General features: G+C 29.8%; 1 protein-coding gene and 1 pseudogene across 1 annotated transcript; both read right to left on the bottom strand.

The window, feature by feature from the left end:
* Positions 1-3432: 3432 nt before the first annotated feature.
* On the bottom strand, positions 3433-6251 carry LOC11422628 (disease resistance protein RPV1-like; annotated as a pseudogene).
* A 12825-nt stretch (positions 6252-19076) lies between these two features.
* On the bottom strand, positions 19077-20102 carry LOC11422629 (F-box/kelch-repeat protein At3g06240). Its single transcript, XM_024784767.1, has one exon. The coding sequence runs from the start codon at positions 20100-20102 to the stop codon at positions 19077-19079; it is 1026 nt and encodes a 341-aa protein (XP_024640535.1).
* Positions 20103-20892: the final 790 nt, after the last annotated feature.

A 20892-nucleotide genomic window follows, 5' to 3' on the forward strand; every position in this document is an offset into this window, starting at 1 on the left:
AAATTTTATTTGCGAATAACATACATATAATTTTTTTATCTTCTTGAATATGTCTAACCCGGGCAACGCCAGATAAATACACCAGTAGTAAATAACAACATAAGAATTTGAAAAATAAAAAACCTATCGTTATTTTATGCAATAACAAAAACAAAACAAAAATCTTAGAAGACTTCTTAGTTCTCTCAACAGTAAATCAAATTTTTTATAATTGAGTGTAACTCTATACTAACCCTAATATTCCCACTTGACCTTCGTGTAATTTGAAAAAACAAAAGGATTTTCAAAAATTAAAAATGAATCAAGTTTTTATATTCGATTGTAACTCTATACTATTCCCACTATTTTCACAGGACCTTCGTGTGATTTGAAGGTACAAAAGGGTTCTAAAAAAATTAAAACTGAATAATATTTTAATAATTGAGTGTAATTTTATACCAATCCTAACAAAAACGCAAGAAAGAGAAAATTTGCATTTTGTTTTAGATTTGTGTTCCCTTTTTTTGTTCGTTTTCTGAATGTGGTTATACCGGTAAAGTGCAGAATGTAAAGATACACGAAAAAGAATATAACACCTCGTTTTAAGAGACGTCCACCCGTGCGATGTGCGGGTCAATTCTATAATATTTTTATTGTTTATGACATGAATATCTTATTTTATTGAATGATAAGAATATTTACGATGTGAATGTTTTTTTTTTTTTTTTATTTATATAGAACTATGAGTATATTTACGATGTGAATATTTTTTGTATAGAACAATGAGAATATATATCAAACTATATTTTATTAGTATCTCTCAAAGTATTTTCATAAACAACAAAACCTATTTTAAATTTAAAGAGATCCATCTACTGATGAAAATAAAAGGCCTCTTGAATTAAAAAGTTCAATACTTGAATTATGTTAGTTACTATTGTTGAACCTTGGAGTTTTATGTGACCGTTACCATTGTTGTTGATCCAGTATTATATGTTTACTAAGTGCTGACTACGTGAAAATTCTCAAACAAATGGCACACGCATAAATTTTATTTTTCATATAACATGAGAGCAAAAACCAGCACCATAACTATTAATATTAACACTAATGTTAATCTTAAATTTCTCATGTTATGAATGATGGATCACCACTATTAGAATCTGAATTAATCTTATTGTGAATCGATATCTCTGTCTTGAAGAACCACCGAACTATTGTTGAAGAATTGATTAAGGTCCATGAATCAAAAACTTCTCACTGGATTTTGTATTGAGGACAAGATTGTATGTGAGAATGTGTAGATGTTTAGATGTTCTTAATTTTAATTTTAAAGAATATGTAGTGTTGATTATATCTAACAGTTTATTTTCTATGCTCCATTGATGAGGGATTCAATTGCACCATCACCTTATAATCCACCTATGGTTTTATACAAAAAAAAAATTCTATAAAAAATGGCTATGAAATCAAGTATATGAAGTTTTGTATATATTGAATTTGTGATGTATATATTAACCAAATATTTGTTCCCATAGAATATTCTTTTTAGCAAAACATATACATATTTGTTTCCTTTTTTAGAATAAAATATTTGTTTCTATATTTACATAATTATTCGATGTATATATATGAACCAAAGGTGGCATAAATTTTTTTTTTTTGGTGTGTTAACCCTCTTGTTCAAAGGGAAAAGATACCCTAGTAATTTAGAGTTCGACCGAAAGGTATGTAAAGCATGTCCTAACCAAGAATTGTTGCACACCATAAATAATATTTTTTTTTTTTTTTTGTAAAAGAGTCAATTTTTATTTGTTTTGAAATTAAAAATTTGCTTTATAGCATGAATATAATATTCAATTTTATTATTTATTTTTTTGATAGGCAAAGAGATAGGTGATACATCAAGGTATGTATGAAATACAGACCCATATCTTACCTACTCATAATATATTATTAAAAAATGGAAATGGGGTGGGGGACCAAAACCTTTAAAAATCAAGGAAAAAGAAGAAAATGAAATAAAAAAATAAATAAGAAAATTAAAGAAAAGTGGCCATAGAAGAGAAGGTACTGCTCAACCACCCTTGGGTTCCCCCTTGGATCGAGTGTTGTACGAATAAAGTTTACTTTTTGCTTCTTCATTAAAAAAGGTGTAAAGGGGACGTCCACATCTTTACCTCGAATAAGATATTCTCTAACAAAGTCAAGTTCCTTCTAAAGTTGTGGATCAATATGTGATGCTACCTCTATAGGCTCCAAAGGCATAATTGCTTCTGTAGGAATGATCATGCTAGGAGACTTAACAATTACCATATTTTTCTACTGGTTCCAAAATAAAATGTTCCTCATTACCATTCTATCCAACCAAGGCAGAAGAATCGACAATATCATCGTTGACATTTGATAATGGAAAATGAAAAGAGGTGCTTGAGTTTGGAGGCTGTTCAATACGAGTTAATTATCTGAGAGGAAACATGTTCATATGATACAATCTGACCTTTTGTACTTTGTTGCAATGATGGTTCTATAGGTGTGATGATTGTAACATCTTGATCTGCACTAGGGACGACATGTTCTGCATGAGATATAACTGGTATTATATTAGTAATATGAGGTACTTCAAATGCTTTCGAGGGCCCAATCCCATTTGGTTATGTTTTTCGACATATTTCTGAGTAGCAGCGCGATCAACTTTTTCAACAACCTGCTCAGGGTGTAGCCAACGACAAGCCGTAACATTGTGCTCAATCATCTGACAACGTGAACATTAATCTTGTAGCCGTTCATAAACTTCTAATTTGAAAGCAATCTCAAACCTGTCGAGAGATGGTGTATTTTTTGTTTCTAAACCTACCCTCTAAGTAACCTGAGTGCTTCTCGTGGCCGTTTTCAAAACCTTTTTTCAATCAAAACCTTTACACAACATGATTCTGAGATCTCTAGTTCGGTCTCGCTTGTAATAATAAGAACTAGTTCGTTTGCCAAAAACACAGGCAAACAAATATACTTTTTAAGTTTGGTCCCTCCTAAAGGCTCCGTCCCCGAGTAAGATTTTTTCTACCATAGGTACGAGAGTTCAAAGGCCATTTTCGAAGATCAACATAAAGCAATTCAAAGACAAATATTATAAGAGTCATTCAAGGTTAAAAGTCTCTAACTTCCCAAAGCTGTCATATCAATAGATTTAAGAGAACTTCAACACCCAAGACTCGAATAGATGAAGAGACTTGCAAGAGAAATTTTCAAGATGGTTAAAGGACACTTGAGATCCACGCATTTTAGAAGTTTGTTTATTTCTTTTTATTGAATAGTAGAATCAAACATCATGCAAATTAATTTATTTTCGTTCTGTAAAATAAACCTACTAGATAAACACATCCGTCCTTACAAGATAACATATGTTACTGGCTGCTTGAATTGAACAATATTTTTTTTTTTTTTGACAAGAAATTGAACAATATATGTAACTCTACACTGTTTTATATAATACCATTTTCTTTTATCTTTATTTCTTGTTTTGTGTAGTTTTACATTTACATTTTATTCTATTTTACTTTGTCCACCAATAGTCACAATTGACAATTGATTCCTCAGAAAACTAGTACATTAATTAGCTTAAAATAGAAACAACTTTTTTTTCTTTTTCTTCTTTTTGGTTAGCTTAAAATTCTTATTGTCTGATGAGTTCTCTAAATGTGAAAGCATATCAGGTGACAAGCGAAGCAAACGAAGACTTCTCTCCATTTTAAGTTCTGTGATACGTTTAACAGTTGCTTTATAGTTGTTCAAATCTATAAGTTTAGTTGTGCTTTCATGGAACTGAAATTGGAGCTTCGCAAGTTCCTCATACTTACCAATCTGTTGATCTAGGTCTCCAACATATACTCCATTGATCTTGTTTAATACATCCACAGCAATTTCCTCAACCAATGCCAATTCTGTTCTGTACACAAACATCAAGCATAATACAACACATGTAAAGATCTCAAATTTCACAACGGAACAAACCAATCATAAAACAATTCTAAGTTGCCAAAATGATAAAGACAGTTAGCTGAATGAGAGGTTGACACCACACTAGGTATATGAGTCATGTCCCTTATAAAGTGTTCAACATTCAGTTTTCTATCTCCCCCTCAATCAACCAGAAGTTTTCTATCCCGTTGTACTTGTACCTTTGTTGCCGATCTGAACGGGTCACGCCACCTGAACACCCTTGGTCTATAAGACTTTCGACACAAAGAGCAGGTCGATCATCACATCGGAACTTGAACAAGGGTCCAGGCAATCATCACATCGGAACTTGAATAATCATTCAAGTGTGTATGGTTGTCAAACTCACGAGTATACTCGCACAAGTTACGAGTCTAGAAGGCACAACTAAGTGGAATCGCGCATAGAATATTTTTTGAGCTAGACTCGTGTAGACTCGCATAGACTCGTGAGTTTATGATGAGTTTACAAGTCTATGAGTTTTTTTGAAAAAACAATTTGTTTTTGAAAAAAAGCTCAAACTAAACAAAAATTTAAAGGAAAAAAACTTACTTAGAATCCTCTTAATTTCTTTTTCGGTCTCACTCTCAATTTAGAAACAAATCTCTCACTCTCACCAAAAATAGAAGAATTCAGGTCATACTCACCTACGTTGACGACAATTTTTTCTTTCTTCATCGACGATGACATTCTTTTGTTGTGTATCGAAATATTGTGGAAATTGATGTTGCTAATAATACTACTAGAAAAAGCAAAATTTGGGAGGAAATTAGTGTCGAAAAAAATAAAATCCTTCAAAAATTCGTTGGTCGCAAAAGTTTAGTGACAGAATTAGAGAGCGATTCCACTTTTTTCCTCTCTAAATTTCCGTCACTAATTTTTATTTTTTTTATAATATAATGATGCTCAAAGTGGTGGTAGAGGCAATGTTGAATTAGGTGGAAGTTAAAATAATCCAAATTAGATTATGGTTAATGGTGAATAAGATGTTTTGTCTGGGGCTGAGTTTGATATGATAGTTAGGTTGTTGGTGAAGATGATGGTGATGGTGGTCATTTTGATGATGAACAAAATTTTAAATAGACTTTTATGATTTTTGGGTGTATATAGTAGCCAATTAGAAAGAAATTAGGACCTTATCTACATTGCTTGCTCTAATATGTTTTTTTTAAAGTTTGTTATTACATTCGAAATTTTATTTTTTTATGTTAATTGGTGTTCTATTATAAATATATATATCATTTATGTGTCACTTTCATATTTTTTAAAGTCAACTTTAATTTTCCATAGACTCATACGAGTCTACAAATCGAGTTTACCTGTCGAGTTTATATATCATTTTTGAGTCTATGTAAACTCGCGAATCTGACAACTTTACAAGTGAGTTTAAACAATCGGGCCTTGACCAAAATCAAACAAACTAGTGAATTGGTTAGTTCCATGTTCAACATTGGATTGGTCGGTTCATCGGATTATTAGAATATTGTTTTTTTTTTTTAGGGATTAGAATAGGAGAAAACTTAGGTACAATTCCTTAGATGCTTTTCGTATGGTTCTTAACTAAAAATACATATTTTTTTGATATAACAAACTTTGAGAAAATTATGGATTTGAGGAAATCATGATATTTTTAGTTAAGAACCATACGAAAAGCATCTAAGGAATTGTACCTAAGTTTTCTCCATTAGAATATTGTTATCAAGGCTCATTTTCAGTTATAAATGAAAAACTTAAACCAAAATAACGACGAAAGAAGTTGATTGATATAAAGTTACCTGTTGACATTGCAATCCCATCCAGCATAATTTGCAGCTTCCATCAAACCATTCCTCCATTCTTGCACTTTTATCTTCTTCTTAAAGTTCCTCTCGTGGTTATTAAAAGCCTCAGCATAGCTTCCTCTCTGGTTCCTAACATCAGAAGGATCAACGTCATAGAAAATAGGCACTACAATTTGCCCTTTCATCTTTTTAATTTCCAGTATTTTCATAAGCTCTTCCAAACACCATTTCGACACCGCATAGTTTTTAGAGAAAACAATAACAGAGACCTTGGCTTCTTCAATGGCCCTAATAAGGGTGGTTGGTATTTCATCACCCCTATTAAGATCATTGTCTATATAGGTTCTTATATCTAATCTTTTCAAAGCACCATTAAGATGGCTTGTGAAATTGTTGCGAGTATCCTCACCTCTAAAACTGATAAAAACTTCGTGCTTTTCTTGAGGAGCATTGTTGGATGAAGAGGAGGAGGATGAATATGGCCATGCCATAATAATGCTAATGTGTATTATTTTACTATAGTTACTAGTGTATATATAATGGTAAAACTATGACAAGTCGTTGTTTCTGACAGTTAGGCCTCAGAGTTTAAAATTTAAGGTTAATTCGTTATACGACCCCGGTGCTTATAATATTAACAAGGAAAAATAATTGGACGTCTACCCTTGTGATACACGGGTCAATTTTAGGATATTTTTATTGTTTATGATGTGAATGTCTTATTTTATTGAATGATGAAAATATATACGATGTGAATGTCTTTTTTTTTTTTTTTATAGAAAAATGAGAATATTTCTTAACGAGAAGTGCTATTTTCCACGAAGAATTCACAAACGAATATTAAGAATGTAATGCGTTGCTGTTTTAAGAAATGGAAAACTATCAAGTTCGGATTTAATGGAAATCATGGTATGTGTTGGTGATAATGGATGTGAGATAACAAGTCGTGGTTTTTGTGGATAGCCAATTCGTAAGAACAAACATTTTCCTTTCATTATTTAATATTATCTCTCAAAGTATTTTCTTAAACAAGAAAACCTATTTTCAATTTAAAGATATCGATATAGTGCTAAAAAGAAAAGATCTTGAATTCAAAAGTTGAATATTTAAATTTTGTTGATTTCTATTTATAATTGTTCTATTCAGAAATCAAACTTAAAAAATTAAGTATTCTTTTAAAATTGACAGTAATATAAAAGTAGACAATCTCTCTCATAAAATAAGTAGACAATCTAATTTAACAATCTACAGTTTAATTTAGGAACAATAACCAAGGAAACATATAAAAATGCATGGCGCAAAATTTCATTAAAAAAAAGGTAACACATACTTAAGTGACAAATAGACAACGTACATGTATAAATGCAATTACAGTATGGATGTCAATGTCCATTTTGTTGGATGTCAATGTCATGACTTCTCAAAGTGCCCTTATTTATAAAAATATTAAACCAACTATAGTATACAAAAATAAAAGAAAAATGAGTTCTTAGAAGACTTCATAGTTCTCAGTTCTACATAGTCTGTTTGGTAAGCCCATTAAATGAGCTTATAGCTTATAGCTTATAAACTCGTTTGACAAAAATAGCTCTGTTTGGTAATGGTCTCTTACCACGAGCTTATAGTTTATTTCACGAGATTATAAGCTATTTTTTAGAAGCTATTCCAAGTAGCGTTTGAGCTTATAGCTTATAGCTTATCATCTTTTCTTCCATTTATACCCTTATTATTTTATCTAAAAACCATTTATACCCTTATTATTGTAATAAATACCATGCCTTAAAAAAGTCTCTTAGATTTAAATGAATATAATTTATACTGTACATTTAAAAGAATATAACCTTTGGTTAAAAAAAAAATTGCATCATAGAATGTAACATTTGTGTTTTTAATCTTTTATCATGATTTTTATACAATTGTGTTAGATTTTGCTAAAATAAAATACAACAGTGATACGTATATATACGATTATAATTTTTTCTTTTTGATAAGAAATATATGTTTTATATTTTATTTTAAAAATAAATTTTTATAAATTATAAAAACTGAAAAAAAGAATAAATTTAAAATAAAACTTAAAAAACAATAATTTAATAATATATAAAATATGTATTAAATTAAAAATCAATTGTCCTTTTAAGTCATTTTACCTTTATTAGTTAGTTGAACCGCTAATTTTACCAAACACTTTAATTAGCTTATCAGCTATCAGTCGTCAGCTATAAGCTATAAGCTATCCACTATTTTTACCAAACAGAGTCATAGTAAATAACAACCTATCGTTATTTCATGTAATAACAAAAACAAAAACAAAAACAAAAACAAAAACCTATCGTTATTTCATGTAATCTTTATACTAACAATTTAGAGTTCTTAGAAATAGCCTAATTCAAATTCCTTTCCTCTAAGGATGTCCACCTCATCAAAAGCCTACTTGGCATATGTTCCTAAATTTCCTCCTAATTTTTAATACAAGTTTAATAGTTTTAATTATTATTAAAAACCGTTTTTTATTTAACATTAAATTGTACATAAAGTAAATAGTTGGTTACAATCAGATAATGATTAATATAATTACTGTTTCGATTAAAATTTATATTTTACAATAAAAATTTGAACGTTACAAATCAAATAATTATTAATCTAATTAGTATTCAATTAACATTTATATGTAACATTCAAAATTTGGTTGGTTACAAAATTATAATAAATAAACTAAATAAATTATATTTTGAATTTTGGGACGTTACACTAAGGCATTAACTTAATAATTAAAAAATTCATTGTATTAATTAGTTTTTAAGGTTATATAATTAATTTTTGTTTGTTACAAAACTATATTACATAATTATTTATAAGATATTATTAAATATTAAATTAAATTTCAAATGTTATGAAGTTAATTTTTTGTACGTTACATGAAATATAATTTAATCGTTTAATGCACGTTTTATAATATTAAAGACGTTGATAATATTAATTTTAAAACGGTTAAATTGATAATTAATTTATATTAACCGTTATGATACTATTTTTCTATATAAATAGTAGATATTTTGGGTATGAGTACACAACAATCACAAAATATAGTTCTTCGTTTTCTGTTCTTTGGTGCTCTGATATCTATATTCTAAACTATTTCTATAATTTTTCTATTGCAAAGGAAAATGTCAACGAAACACAACTTCATCTCTAATGTTTCGCCAAGAAAACAATCGTGGACATTGGTTGTGAAGGTTGTTCGTGCTTGGTTTGGTCAAGACTACAAAAATAAAAAACTACCATTTTCCATGGAGTTGGTTCTAATGGATCGAAAGTTACCTTTTTCATATTGTTTTTCTTTTTTGTTTTTTTTAGTATTTTTTTGTTTAAATTATAGTGTTCTCATCTTTTTTATCTAGGGTGATCAAATTGGTGCGTCTATACGAAGAACATTGATCTACAAGTTCAAGAATCAACTCCAAGAGGGAATGGTGTTCACGATTTCCTCATTTAATGTTGCTAGCAACAATGATTTGTATCGACCATCACGCAAAGAATACAAACTGAATTTCACAATCAACACAAAAGTGAAACTATCTATAACTGTTTTGGTCCCAACAAACGTGTATTCGTTTACACCTGCACCTGATGTTTTCAATGAATTTTACGACAACAACTACTTTTTTTTTTGAGCAACGACAACAACTACTTAGTTGGTAAGTGACTATAATTTTCTTTATGTAGATTTTTTTAAATATTATTTTTGCTTACAAAAAATAACACAATAATTTATATATTGAATTAATAATGTTTTGTTTAATATGATTCAATTGTACGTTATATTCTTTTAATAATAAATAGTAATTTGATTGATATTTTAATGTGTGTTATATATGCAGATGTAATTGGAGTCATGATTGGAGTTGGAGTTGAAAGAGAGTACGAAAGAGATGGTGTAAAAACTAAAATATGAATGTCATTGAGTTGTAGCTGAACTCTTTCCTATCTTCCGGTGAATCTCAAAATGCTGTTGTAGCCATTATGTTGACAAAAGTTAAATTGTTTCAAGGTAATAATTTATGACTAGCAATTGTGATTGTTTGTTTATACGAATATATATACTTGATTCATATACTTTTGAATCTTAATGATAGGAAAACCAGCATTGCAAAATGCATTTTCTTCCACTAGAATCACATTCAATCCTTAAATTGGTGAAACAAAGGAACTAAGGAAAAGGTATATATATTTTTTTTAATATAACATTTTTTTTCTTAAGTTATAATATTATTGATTGATACTTTTTATTACAGCTTTCTTAGTGCAAATACAAATTCTCCTGCATCGGGATTGATCCAGTTACCAAATTCATCTTGCATATCTGTACATGAGGAGTTTCTCTTACTTACTCCTAGGACCACTATTGAGGAGTTGAAGAATGTTAATAAGCTTTTTTTTATTTTTATTACAGGTCTATTTTGGTAAAGTTTGCACACCTTTTGGTATAATGTTATTTTGTATGGTGATGTAGGGCACCTCTTTTATTGTCTTGGGAATTTCAATTTTCAATTAAACAAAGCGTTTTTGTTGCATGTATTGACACTTCAATAAAAAAAAAAAAAACAGTTTCCATATTTTCAATTTACTTTTGTCTTAAACTTTACACAAATTCTAAAGTAAATACAAAAATTCATTTTTTTTAATGAAGTACAAAATATACATATATTTATGAGGTAAATTTTATTCAAAAATGTGCTTATTTTCATAAATTAAAAAAATAATGTCAATGAATATTATTTATGAAACCAATAAAAATAATAGATGTAACTAAAATTTTGAATTAGGTTTTTTTTATTTATAATTGTGATCGTAGAGATCATTGTGAGTAAGTAAAAAATTAATATTTTTATTAAGAGTGAAAAATTAAAACATAGGTAATCATATCCATTTGATATATTGAATATCTTTATACTAACAATTTAGAGTTTTTAGAAATAGCCTATTTCAAAATCCTCTCCTCTAAAGATGTCCACATCATCATAATCCTAATTGGCATTTGTTCCAAAAATTTCTTCTAATTTTTAATACAAGCTTAATAATTATAAATAAATATTATTAAAAACCATTTTTTATTAATCATTAAATGGTACATAAAATACACAGTTGGTTACAATAAAATCATTATTAATATAATAATTGTTTCGATTAAAATTTATATGTTACATTAAAAATTTGTACGTTACAATCAAATGATTATTAATATAATTATTATTCAATTAACATTTATATGGTACATTAAAAATTTGGTAGGTTACAAAATTATAATAATTAACTTGAATAAATTATATTTTGAATTTTGGTCCGTTACACTATAACAGTAACCTACTAATTAAAAATTTAATTGTAGTAATTAGTTTTTAAGATTATATAATTAATTTTTATTCGTTACAAAATTATATTACTTAATATTAATAAGATATTATTGAATTTTAAATGTTATGAAGTTAATTTTTTGTAGGTTAGATGAAATATAATCTAATCATTAATGCACATTTTATAATATTAATTACGTTGATAATATTAATTTTAAAACGGTCAAATTAATAATTAGTAGATATTAACCGTTATGGTACTATTTTTTTTATATAAATAGTAGCGCTTTTAGGTACGAGTACACAACAATCACAAAATATAGTTCTTCTTTTTCTATTCTATGGTTCTCTGATATCTATATTCTAAGTAATTTCTTTAATTTTTTCTATTGCAAAGAAAAACGTCTACGAAACACGACTTCATCTCTAATGTTTCGCCAAGAAAATAATCGTGGACATTGGTTGTGAGGGTTGTTCGTGCTTGGTTTGTTCAAGACTACAAAAATAAAAATAAAAACTACCATTTTCTATGGAGTTGGTTCTAATGGATCGAAATTGACTTTTTTCATACCGTTTTTTGTTTTGCTTTGTTTAAAGTATAGTATTTTAATATTTGTTATCTAGGGTGATCGAATATGTGTGTTTATACGAAGAACATTGATCTACAAGTTCAAGGAGCAGCTCCAAGAGGGAATGACGTTCACGATTTCCTTATTTGATTTTGCTTGCAACAGTGGTTTGTATAGACCATCACACAACGAATACAAACTGAATTTTACAATTAACACAAAAATCAAAATATTTAAATCTTCTTTGGTCCCTACAAACATGTATTCGTTTACACTGCATATGATGTTTTCAATGATTCTTACGACATGAAATGTAATTTGAATCATATTTTTATCATCAAACTAATTTGAAACCCTCATCCCTTTCTAACAACATGAACTAAATTATATATTAATGTAGTTGGTGTCTTGACTGAGGTGGATTTTGTTTTAATGAAGACCTCAAATCAATTATATTAAAAACCCTTCAAGCACAAGATGTACCCAATAAAGGAAAATACAAAGTTCAAGATGCATAGATACAAAAGAACCAAATCATGAGGTAGAATAACCAAGACAAGTAGAAAGATTATTTCACCAATATTTCAACTCAAAATACATACATGATTGCTTAGCATTTTGTATCCAGTAAACAAGAAATATAATTTATCTAACAACACCATAAACTGGTTCTTGTGACAAAAATGTAAGAATTTTTGTCTTTCCAAATAATCCAAATGCAAGTCAGCAAAATCAACTGAAAACTAAAACGAACTTTTTTTGGAACAATTGAGAACCACTGAAATGAAGAGTACCCTCAATAATTAATTGGAAGAACACAATAATTCCAACCACTTTAGAATATTATGTCATATTCTACCAAAGAATTCACACTAAAAATAAAAAAGATAATTTTCCTCTTTTTCACATCTGCCAGAACATAAAAATAAGTCCATATTTTAAATACTCCATCAAGCTAAGTTGCCATTTATTAGAATTCAGATATTCAAGAGCCTCCGCGAAAAGAGAGAGGCATTTAGAGGAGCTACTTTGTTCCTAATGAGATTTTTTAGAGCCATAGGTTCATCATGCTCCACTTGCAACTAGATGATATACCCCTTTGTCAGAGTAACTTTCACCATGATCAACTTTAAAGAAACTTATAAAAAAATGCTAGCCTGAAAAATAATGTTGTCCACCAAATAACAACAATATATCCCCTGCACCTCATTCCAAGAAAAACTCTATGACATCGTCTCCACCCCATCCAACCCTAACCTACGTATCTCCTTAAATGGCATAGAGTTATTCTCATATAACTCAAAAGTTCTTCTAAATATATCACACAAAGGACCACTCTACAACCACGAATCATTGCAAAAAAAAAAGGAGTATTTTTTCTCATTACTCTCCACTATCATCAAGTTGTCATCAAACCAATTTCTAATCCCCATCTCCGCCCCTATTTTAACATCATGGAAGTAATTTTACCACACACACTCCTAATTGTCCCCACTCTTCACATGAACTCACCCAACCTATTCTAAGAAGCTAAAACTCTAAAATGCAAACTCATTGATCCATATCAGCCTCCAAAACTATTCATGTAACAAAGATAAGTTAAAATTCTACATTATATGAACCCTCAAGCAACAACTATATCGACCAAGACACACCTTATCTCACTTAAACCAATTGACTTTAATAGCTTCCGCACTCTCTCCACACTAAAAATAATAAGGATTCAATAAAATAATTTTTACTTAAGTAAGCCTTGAAGAATGAAAGAAATTAAACCAATTGTGGTGGATATTGAAAGAGAATACAAAGATACATTAGAAGAATATTGAATTGAATTCGAATGGGTGCAATCGATTTATTTTCATTTTTAATATATAATACATTATGATATTTAATTATTATTTTAATTATTTGTCAAATAATTTTTAAGAGATATCAGTTTGAACGTACTCTTTTTTCTATTTTCTGGTAAATTTAAAAAGGCGAATCTGATAATTTTGTTGCAAAAGTTAAGTTGTTCCTAGGTAAGTATTTATAACTATCAACTTGATTATTTAATACCATTAAAAACTACATATTTATTCATTTAGTTGAACCATTTTATTTGTTTCTTTAGAGATTGGAAAACGATGTTACAAAATTCTTTTCAATCAACTAAGATCAAATTCAACCATTAAATTATGGAGACAAAAAGAACTAAAGAAAATGTATGCTTATTTTGATGAAGGAGATTTTTTTTCCACAATCCTTTTAGTAAATACATTTTCTAATAAATGGTAAAACAATTACCTTTATTTTTAGTTGCCTGATCTATCCCACATTAGCATACCTGAAGAATTTTTTACTCTTACTCTTAGGATCACCATTGGAGTTAAAGAACATGCATGAAATTGAGTGGGTTGACATAGATCTCCTACCTTTTTCTTCCCCATGTTTGTGGAGGTTTTAGTTTGTGGATTTCGGTTAGGAATATTAAGAAGGAGGAAATGTTTGCTTGGAAAAAAGGGGAAACGATGAATTGGAAATCATAACTACACTAAAATATAACGAAATTAGGTTAGATTGTTTTAATTAGGTTAGGGACTCTCTCCAATCTTAGATATAACAAATAAACAACTACATTTTATTATCTTAAATTAAAAAAAATATATAACTTACTTTGACTCTATTTAATGTTATTTCTCCTAATATACATTTTAATTCATGTAAGTTTTATTTTTAATATTTTTTTATTCTCATGAAACAAGTTCCAATAGATGGTACTTTTCATAATTTTATATTTTTTTAGAAACATTCGAGAAAACTAATTGCATATAAGTAAATTTTTGAACTTAGATATTTTTTTTATAATTGAAATCCGAGAGAGTGATTAAATAAAAAAAGTAATAACTTTATTCAAAGTGGTAGGTTTTTTATTATATTTTTATAAGACAAGAGCAAAAAGAATAATCTCAATTAAGTTGGTACCCTACTTTAATCGATCACCAGTTGCTCATATATATTATTAAAAAAAGGAAAAAATTATATAAAATCTGGGAGGACAAAAAATATGATTCAGTCAATCCAAGTGGATCCACCCTAACGAGTAATATATATAAAAAAAAAGATCAACAAAGTGGATTCAACCCTAATTAATTCTAACAAACGAATACCATTAACGATAGACGTTTGTGATGGCCAATCGGGCCTATAATTTGGCGAATTGATCGATCTTCAACACAAAATCGGATCACGTGCTATCAACTCCCTGCAACAACGACAACAAGCATTAACGACTCTTTCAAGTCCACACAGTCTCATGTCAATCAAGGATTAATGGGATACGAAACACATACATATTCTTGAGAGTGGGAAGTAGATTCAACCGCCAACACGGTAATTAACAGATTCACACGCACTAACTGTTTACTGCTATGATCAACATCAAATTAACAGTCATTTATGGCCCAATATAGAACCTCAACCACCTCCAAAGAAAGGGAGGAGATGGCGGATTCGAATGACCCACCATAATCAATCCACACGGCGGCGAAAAATGTCTAAAATGGTGGCAAAATAGAGGATAAAGAACGGACCCTTTCGGGTTTCAACCAAACCAATGCGGGGTTCTGCTATTGAGAAGCCAACACACAAAACTAAACATGATTGCCGGTGACAACCAACAATTTACGAATACCAACAACTAAGCAACCACCACCCGTAGCAGATGCGGTACTGGTTGAATCAGAAACGAACGACACGAATTGTTGCGGGAATCGGAAAAAGGGTGGTGCGGGGGGACGACGCCACTCATCACACCATCGTTGAATGTTGGTACATCGTAAGTGATGAAGGTTTCAAAAAAAAGGGGGCGAGGTGGCGGAAGATTTCTAAAGACAGGGCAGAGCCATAATGGTAGATTATAGCAGGGGTAATCATACCTCTTATTAATTAGATATATTTTTAAGAATATACTAATTATTTATAGTATTTTTATATTTTAAGTATAGTTGTACTTTTTCTCAATATTTTAAGCAGAGTTGGCATGTCTCTGCCAACTCTGTCTCAATTTTAAATATGAAAATAAAGTACTACATAATATCAAAATTCTGAATGAAATCAAAATAAAAAAGTCAAATAATATCTAAAAAAACTTATTTATGTGTAAACCTAGTTAAAAAAAATTTAAATAAAATGTATCCCGTGCTTGGCACGGGGCGTTACACTAGTATAATAAATTATGATATTTTATTATTATTTTAATTATTTGTCGATTAATTTTTAAGAGATATCTGTTTGTACGTACTCTTTTTTCTATCTTCCGATAAATTTAAAAAGGCGAATCTGACAATTTTGTTGGCAAAAGTTAAGTTGTTCCTAGGTATGTATTTATAACTTATTTAATACCATTGAAACGTACATATTTATTCATTTACTTGAACCATTTTATTTGTTTCTTTAGAGATTGGAAAACGATGTTACAAAATTCTTTTCAATCAACTAAGATCAAATTCAACCGTTAAATTATGGAGACAAAAAGAACTAAAGAAAATGTATGCTTATTTTGATGAAGGAGATTTTTTCCACAATCCTTTTAGTAAATACATTTTCTAATAAATGGTAAAACAATTACCTTTATTTTTAGTTGCCTGATCTATCCCACATTAGCATACCAGAAGAATTTTTTTAACCTTACTCTTAGGATCGCCATTGAGGAGTTGAAGAACTTGCATGAAATTGAGTGGGTTGACATAGATCTCCTACCTTTTTGTTCCCATGTTTGATGGAGGTTTTAGTTTGTGGATTTTGGTTAGGAACATTAAGAAGGAGGAAGTGTTTGCTTGGAAAAAAGAGGAAATGATGAATTCGAAATCATAACTACACTAAAACATAACGAAATTAGGTTAGATTGTTTTAATTTGTGACCCTTGATCTCTAATTAAAAAAAATGAAGAGAGAAGATTAAATAAAATTGTTTTCTCAAATTTTTCTCACTAGAGATAATTTGCTTCCGAGAGAAATACTCACTCTCTCCAATATTTTTTTAGGAACTCTCTCCAATCTTAGATATAAAAAATAAACAACTACCTTTTATTATCTTAAATTAAAAAAAATATATAACTTACTTTGACTCTATTTAATGTTATTTATCCTAATATACATTTTAATTTATGTAAGTTTTATTTTTAATATTTTTTTATTCTCATGAAACAAGTTCCAATAGATGGTACTTTTCACAAATTTATCTTTTTTTAGAAACATTCGAGAAAACTAATTGCATATAAGTACATTTTTTAACTTAGATATCTTTTTAATAATTGAAATCCGAGAGAGTATTGTGATTAAATAAAAATAATAATAGCTTTATTCAAAATGGTAGATTTTTTATTATATTTTCATAAGACAAGAGCAAAAAGAATAATCTGAATTAAGTTGGTACCCTGCTTTAATCGATTGTCAGTTGCTCATATATATTATTAAAAAAAGAAAAAAAATTATATGAAATTTGGGAGGACAAAAAATCTGGTCCAGTCAATCCAAGTAGATCCAACCTAACGGGAAATACATAAAAAAAGATCAACAAAGTGGATTCAACCCTAATTAATTCTAACAAACGAATACCATTAACGATAGACGTTTGTGAGGGCAAAGCGGGTCTATAATTTGGCGAATTGATCGATCTTCAACACAAAATCGGATCACGTGCCATCAACTCCCTGCAACAACGGCAACAAGCATTAACAACTCTTTTAAGTCCACACAGTCTCATGTCAATCAAGGATTAATGGGATACGAAACACATACATATTCTTGAGAGTGTGGAGTAGATTCAACCGCCAACACGGTAATTAACAAATCCACACACACTAACAGTTTACTGCTATGATCAACATCAAATTAACAGTCATTTCTGGCCCAACATAGAACCGCAACTACCTCCAAAGAAAGGGAGGAGATGACGGATTCGAATGACCCACCATAACCAATCCACACGGCTGCGAAAAAGGTCTAAAACGGTGGCAAAATAAAGGATAAAGAACGGACAATTTCGAGTTTCAACCAAACCAACGCGGGGTTCAGCCATTGAGAAGCCAACACATAGAACCAAACAAGATCGCCGGTGACAACCAACAATTTATGAATACCAACAACTCAACAACCACCACCCGTAGCAAATGCGGTACTGGTTGAATCGAAAACCAACGACACGAATTGTTGTGGGAACCGGAAAAAGGGTGGTGCGGGGGGACGACGCCACTCATCGCACCATCGTTGCATGTTGCTACATCGTAAGTGATGAAGGTATCGAAAAAAGGGGGTGAGGTGGCGGAAGATTTCTAAAGAGAGGGCAGAGCCATAATGGTAGATTATAACAGAGGTAATCATACCTCTTATTAATTAGATATATTTTTAAGAATATAGTAATTATTTATAGTATTTTTATATTTTAAGCATAGTCGTACTTTTTCTCACTATTTTAAGCAGAGTTGGCATGTACCTGCCAACTCTGTCTCAATTTTAAATATGAAGATAAAGTACCACATAATATCAAAATTCTGAATCAAATCAAACTAAAAAAGTCAAATAATATCTAAAAAACTTATTATGTGTAAACCCTGTTAAAATATTTTAAATAAAATGTATCCCGTGCTTGGCACGGGGCGTTACACTAGTAACAAAAACATAGAAGACTTCTTAGATCTAACGAGGGTGAATCAATTTTTTTTATAATTGAGTGTAACTCTATACTAACCCCAATATTATTTTTTTAAGGAATACTAACCCCAATATTTCCACTTGACCTTCATGTGATTTTTTTTTCTGTGGTGTTCAAAGGTTCGAACCTTGGACCTTGCATATATTATGTATTGTCTTTACCGACTTAGTTAAGCTCACGGAAAAAGAAAAAAAAAACAAAAGGATTTAAAAAAATATAATGTATGTAAAAAAATTAAAAATGAATCAATTTTTTATATTCCCACATGACCTTCTTGTGATTTGAAGGTACAAAAGGGTTCTAAAAAAATTAAAACTGAATCATATTTTAATAATTGAGTGTAATTTTATACCAACCCTAAGAAAACACAAGAAAGAGAAAATTGACAGTTTGTTAAAGGAAATTTGACGCAGAGGAATCAATAAAGCATAGAAGAGCTGCAGCTTCTGGATTTCAATGCCGAGAAATTTCATTAGATTAATTTATCAAATATAAGCTAAACAATAGATCATTGTTACAATTGAAAGAGAAATCATATACTTTTGCGGATAGAAGGAGAATAAATATTCAAAACAGACAAAAATATTATTGATAATAATTATGATAGCTAGGTCTAAGTGACAAGCCACTTCATGTACTAGGTAAAAGAATTTTAATAACCACAATCATATACCTCAGGGTGAAAATAACAAGCAAAAAGTTAAATATTTGCTCCTTCAAGTGGAATAATGCTTTCTTTATGTATTACTATCTTACAAGAAAATCTCTCTGTTGTAATGCCAAGATCTTCAATCATTTGGGTATTTAAATCAAACCAAACTAGTTCACCGTAGTTGTCGTCGTCTTTTTTTCTGAACAACATATCACCCTTCTTTCCGGCTCCAATAGGATACTCAAGATAAGGTAAGGGCCCTAAAATGAAGATCTTAATCCATGATTTCTTTACACCAAATTCACCTAAAATTGAAATGTGAAATGTACCCGTCTCTATGTAATTTAAGATGAAAGCAATAGACCCATCTAATAGCACCAAGTGTCTCCACACCGAATTACAATCAAATCTATTATCATCCATGTCTGAAGGTATGGGTGTGGTAAGGAAAACCTCATTGCTCCAATCAAATGACAATAAATGTGTTTCATTATGTGTTTCACCATAACACAACCAGTGTGAGAGTCCATCTATGTACAATTGGTTTTCACACATAGGCGACTTTTGCATATCGACATCAAGTTTTCTCCAAGAGTTGTTTCTTAGACTATATATCTCCCATATATAACCAGTTTTATCAACAACTGTTCCTTGGCGAATCACTTTATAGTCGTTGTTGACAAAATCATAACCAAATGCATGATGAAACACATGGCAATTAGGTTCAGAATCTAAAGGGCTGGGAGGAATGTGCTTAAATTCCATAGTAGATGGATTCCACAATAAAATATTCACATGGGATGCACAAAACAGACACAGAGTTCCAAGAACGCTGCCAGATCCTAATATATTAAAACCAGAATCATACTCCGTTTGATCCCGATATATAGGATCTAATTTGACACTTGGCCAATCTAATTTGATCCTATTCTCAAACCTCTTACCAGCAAGAGAATACAAATCAAATGTTTCATCGTGATAATAACCCTCAAAAGGAGAAAATGTTTGATGTAGTAGAAAAGACGTATCATGATAATAAGAATGATCCTTTGTTAAGAGATTATTGCGATACATAGTCATGAAATGTGGGTTATCAAATAAAAGCGACCATGATTTGTGTACGCATCCAAACCTCTTCAAAGATTTGATAGGTAGTTTTGAGAGAAGAGAGAAGAAAAGATCATTAGATATATGTGACTGGCTTCTCCCCATTTGCAAATTGGAATCTGAAAGCTGATGCAAATGAGATTAAGCGATCACAAACGCAAAAGTATTGTTAATTGGGATTTGGATTGAATTTATATAAAAACAAATTAATATTTGATGAAATGTATTTTAAGATACTTTTTCCTGAGTATACACTTAATTGAGAAGTAACGGGACAAACTTAATTGAGAAGATATTATCATATCATTTGTCATAACTTAATCGAAAAATAAATATATAAAAATTAAATCAAGATTAAAAATATTCCTTTTTTTTTTTAATTCTAAATATAAAAGCTAAGAAATTTAATTTAGATACCGTTTGACCATACTTATTTTTGGTCTAAAAGCTACTTTAAAATAAAGTTAAAATAAAGTTCTTTAAGTAAAAAGTTTTTTTTTTTTTTTTTTGTGATGTCCGGGGTTCGAACCTGCGACATTGCATATATTTATACATTGTCTATATCAACTGAGCTAAGCTAGAGAATAGTTTGTTTTTTCTTTTCCAATTATACTGTATAACAAATTTTGTTATAAGAATATCATATTTTTGGTGTCATACCTGATACTGCTGTGGGGTACTCCGTGAGAGGTGCCTACAATTTGTTATCTAACGGTGATGTTTCTCAGATGGGCATACCTTTTGAGTTGGTTTGACA

The sequence above is a fragment of the Medicago truncatula genome, chromosome 5, assembly GCF_003473485.1.
Source record: "Medicago truncatula cultivar Jemalong A17 chromosome 5, MtrunA17r5.0-ANR, whole genome shotgun sequence".
NCBI classification, from domain to species: Eukaryota; Viridiplantae; Streptophyta; class Magnoliopsida; order Fabales; family Fabaceae; genus Medicago; species Medicago truncatula.

Excerpts from the sequence above, each read along its gene's own strand:
- LOC11422629 (XM_024784767.1), bottom strand. The coding sequence starts at position 20,102 with ATGTATCGCAATAATCTCTTAACAAAGGATCATTCTTATTATCATGAT.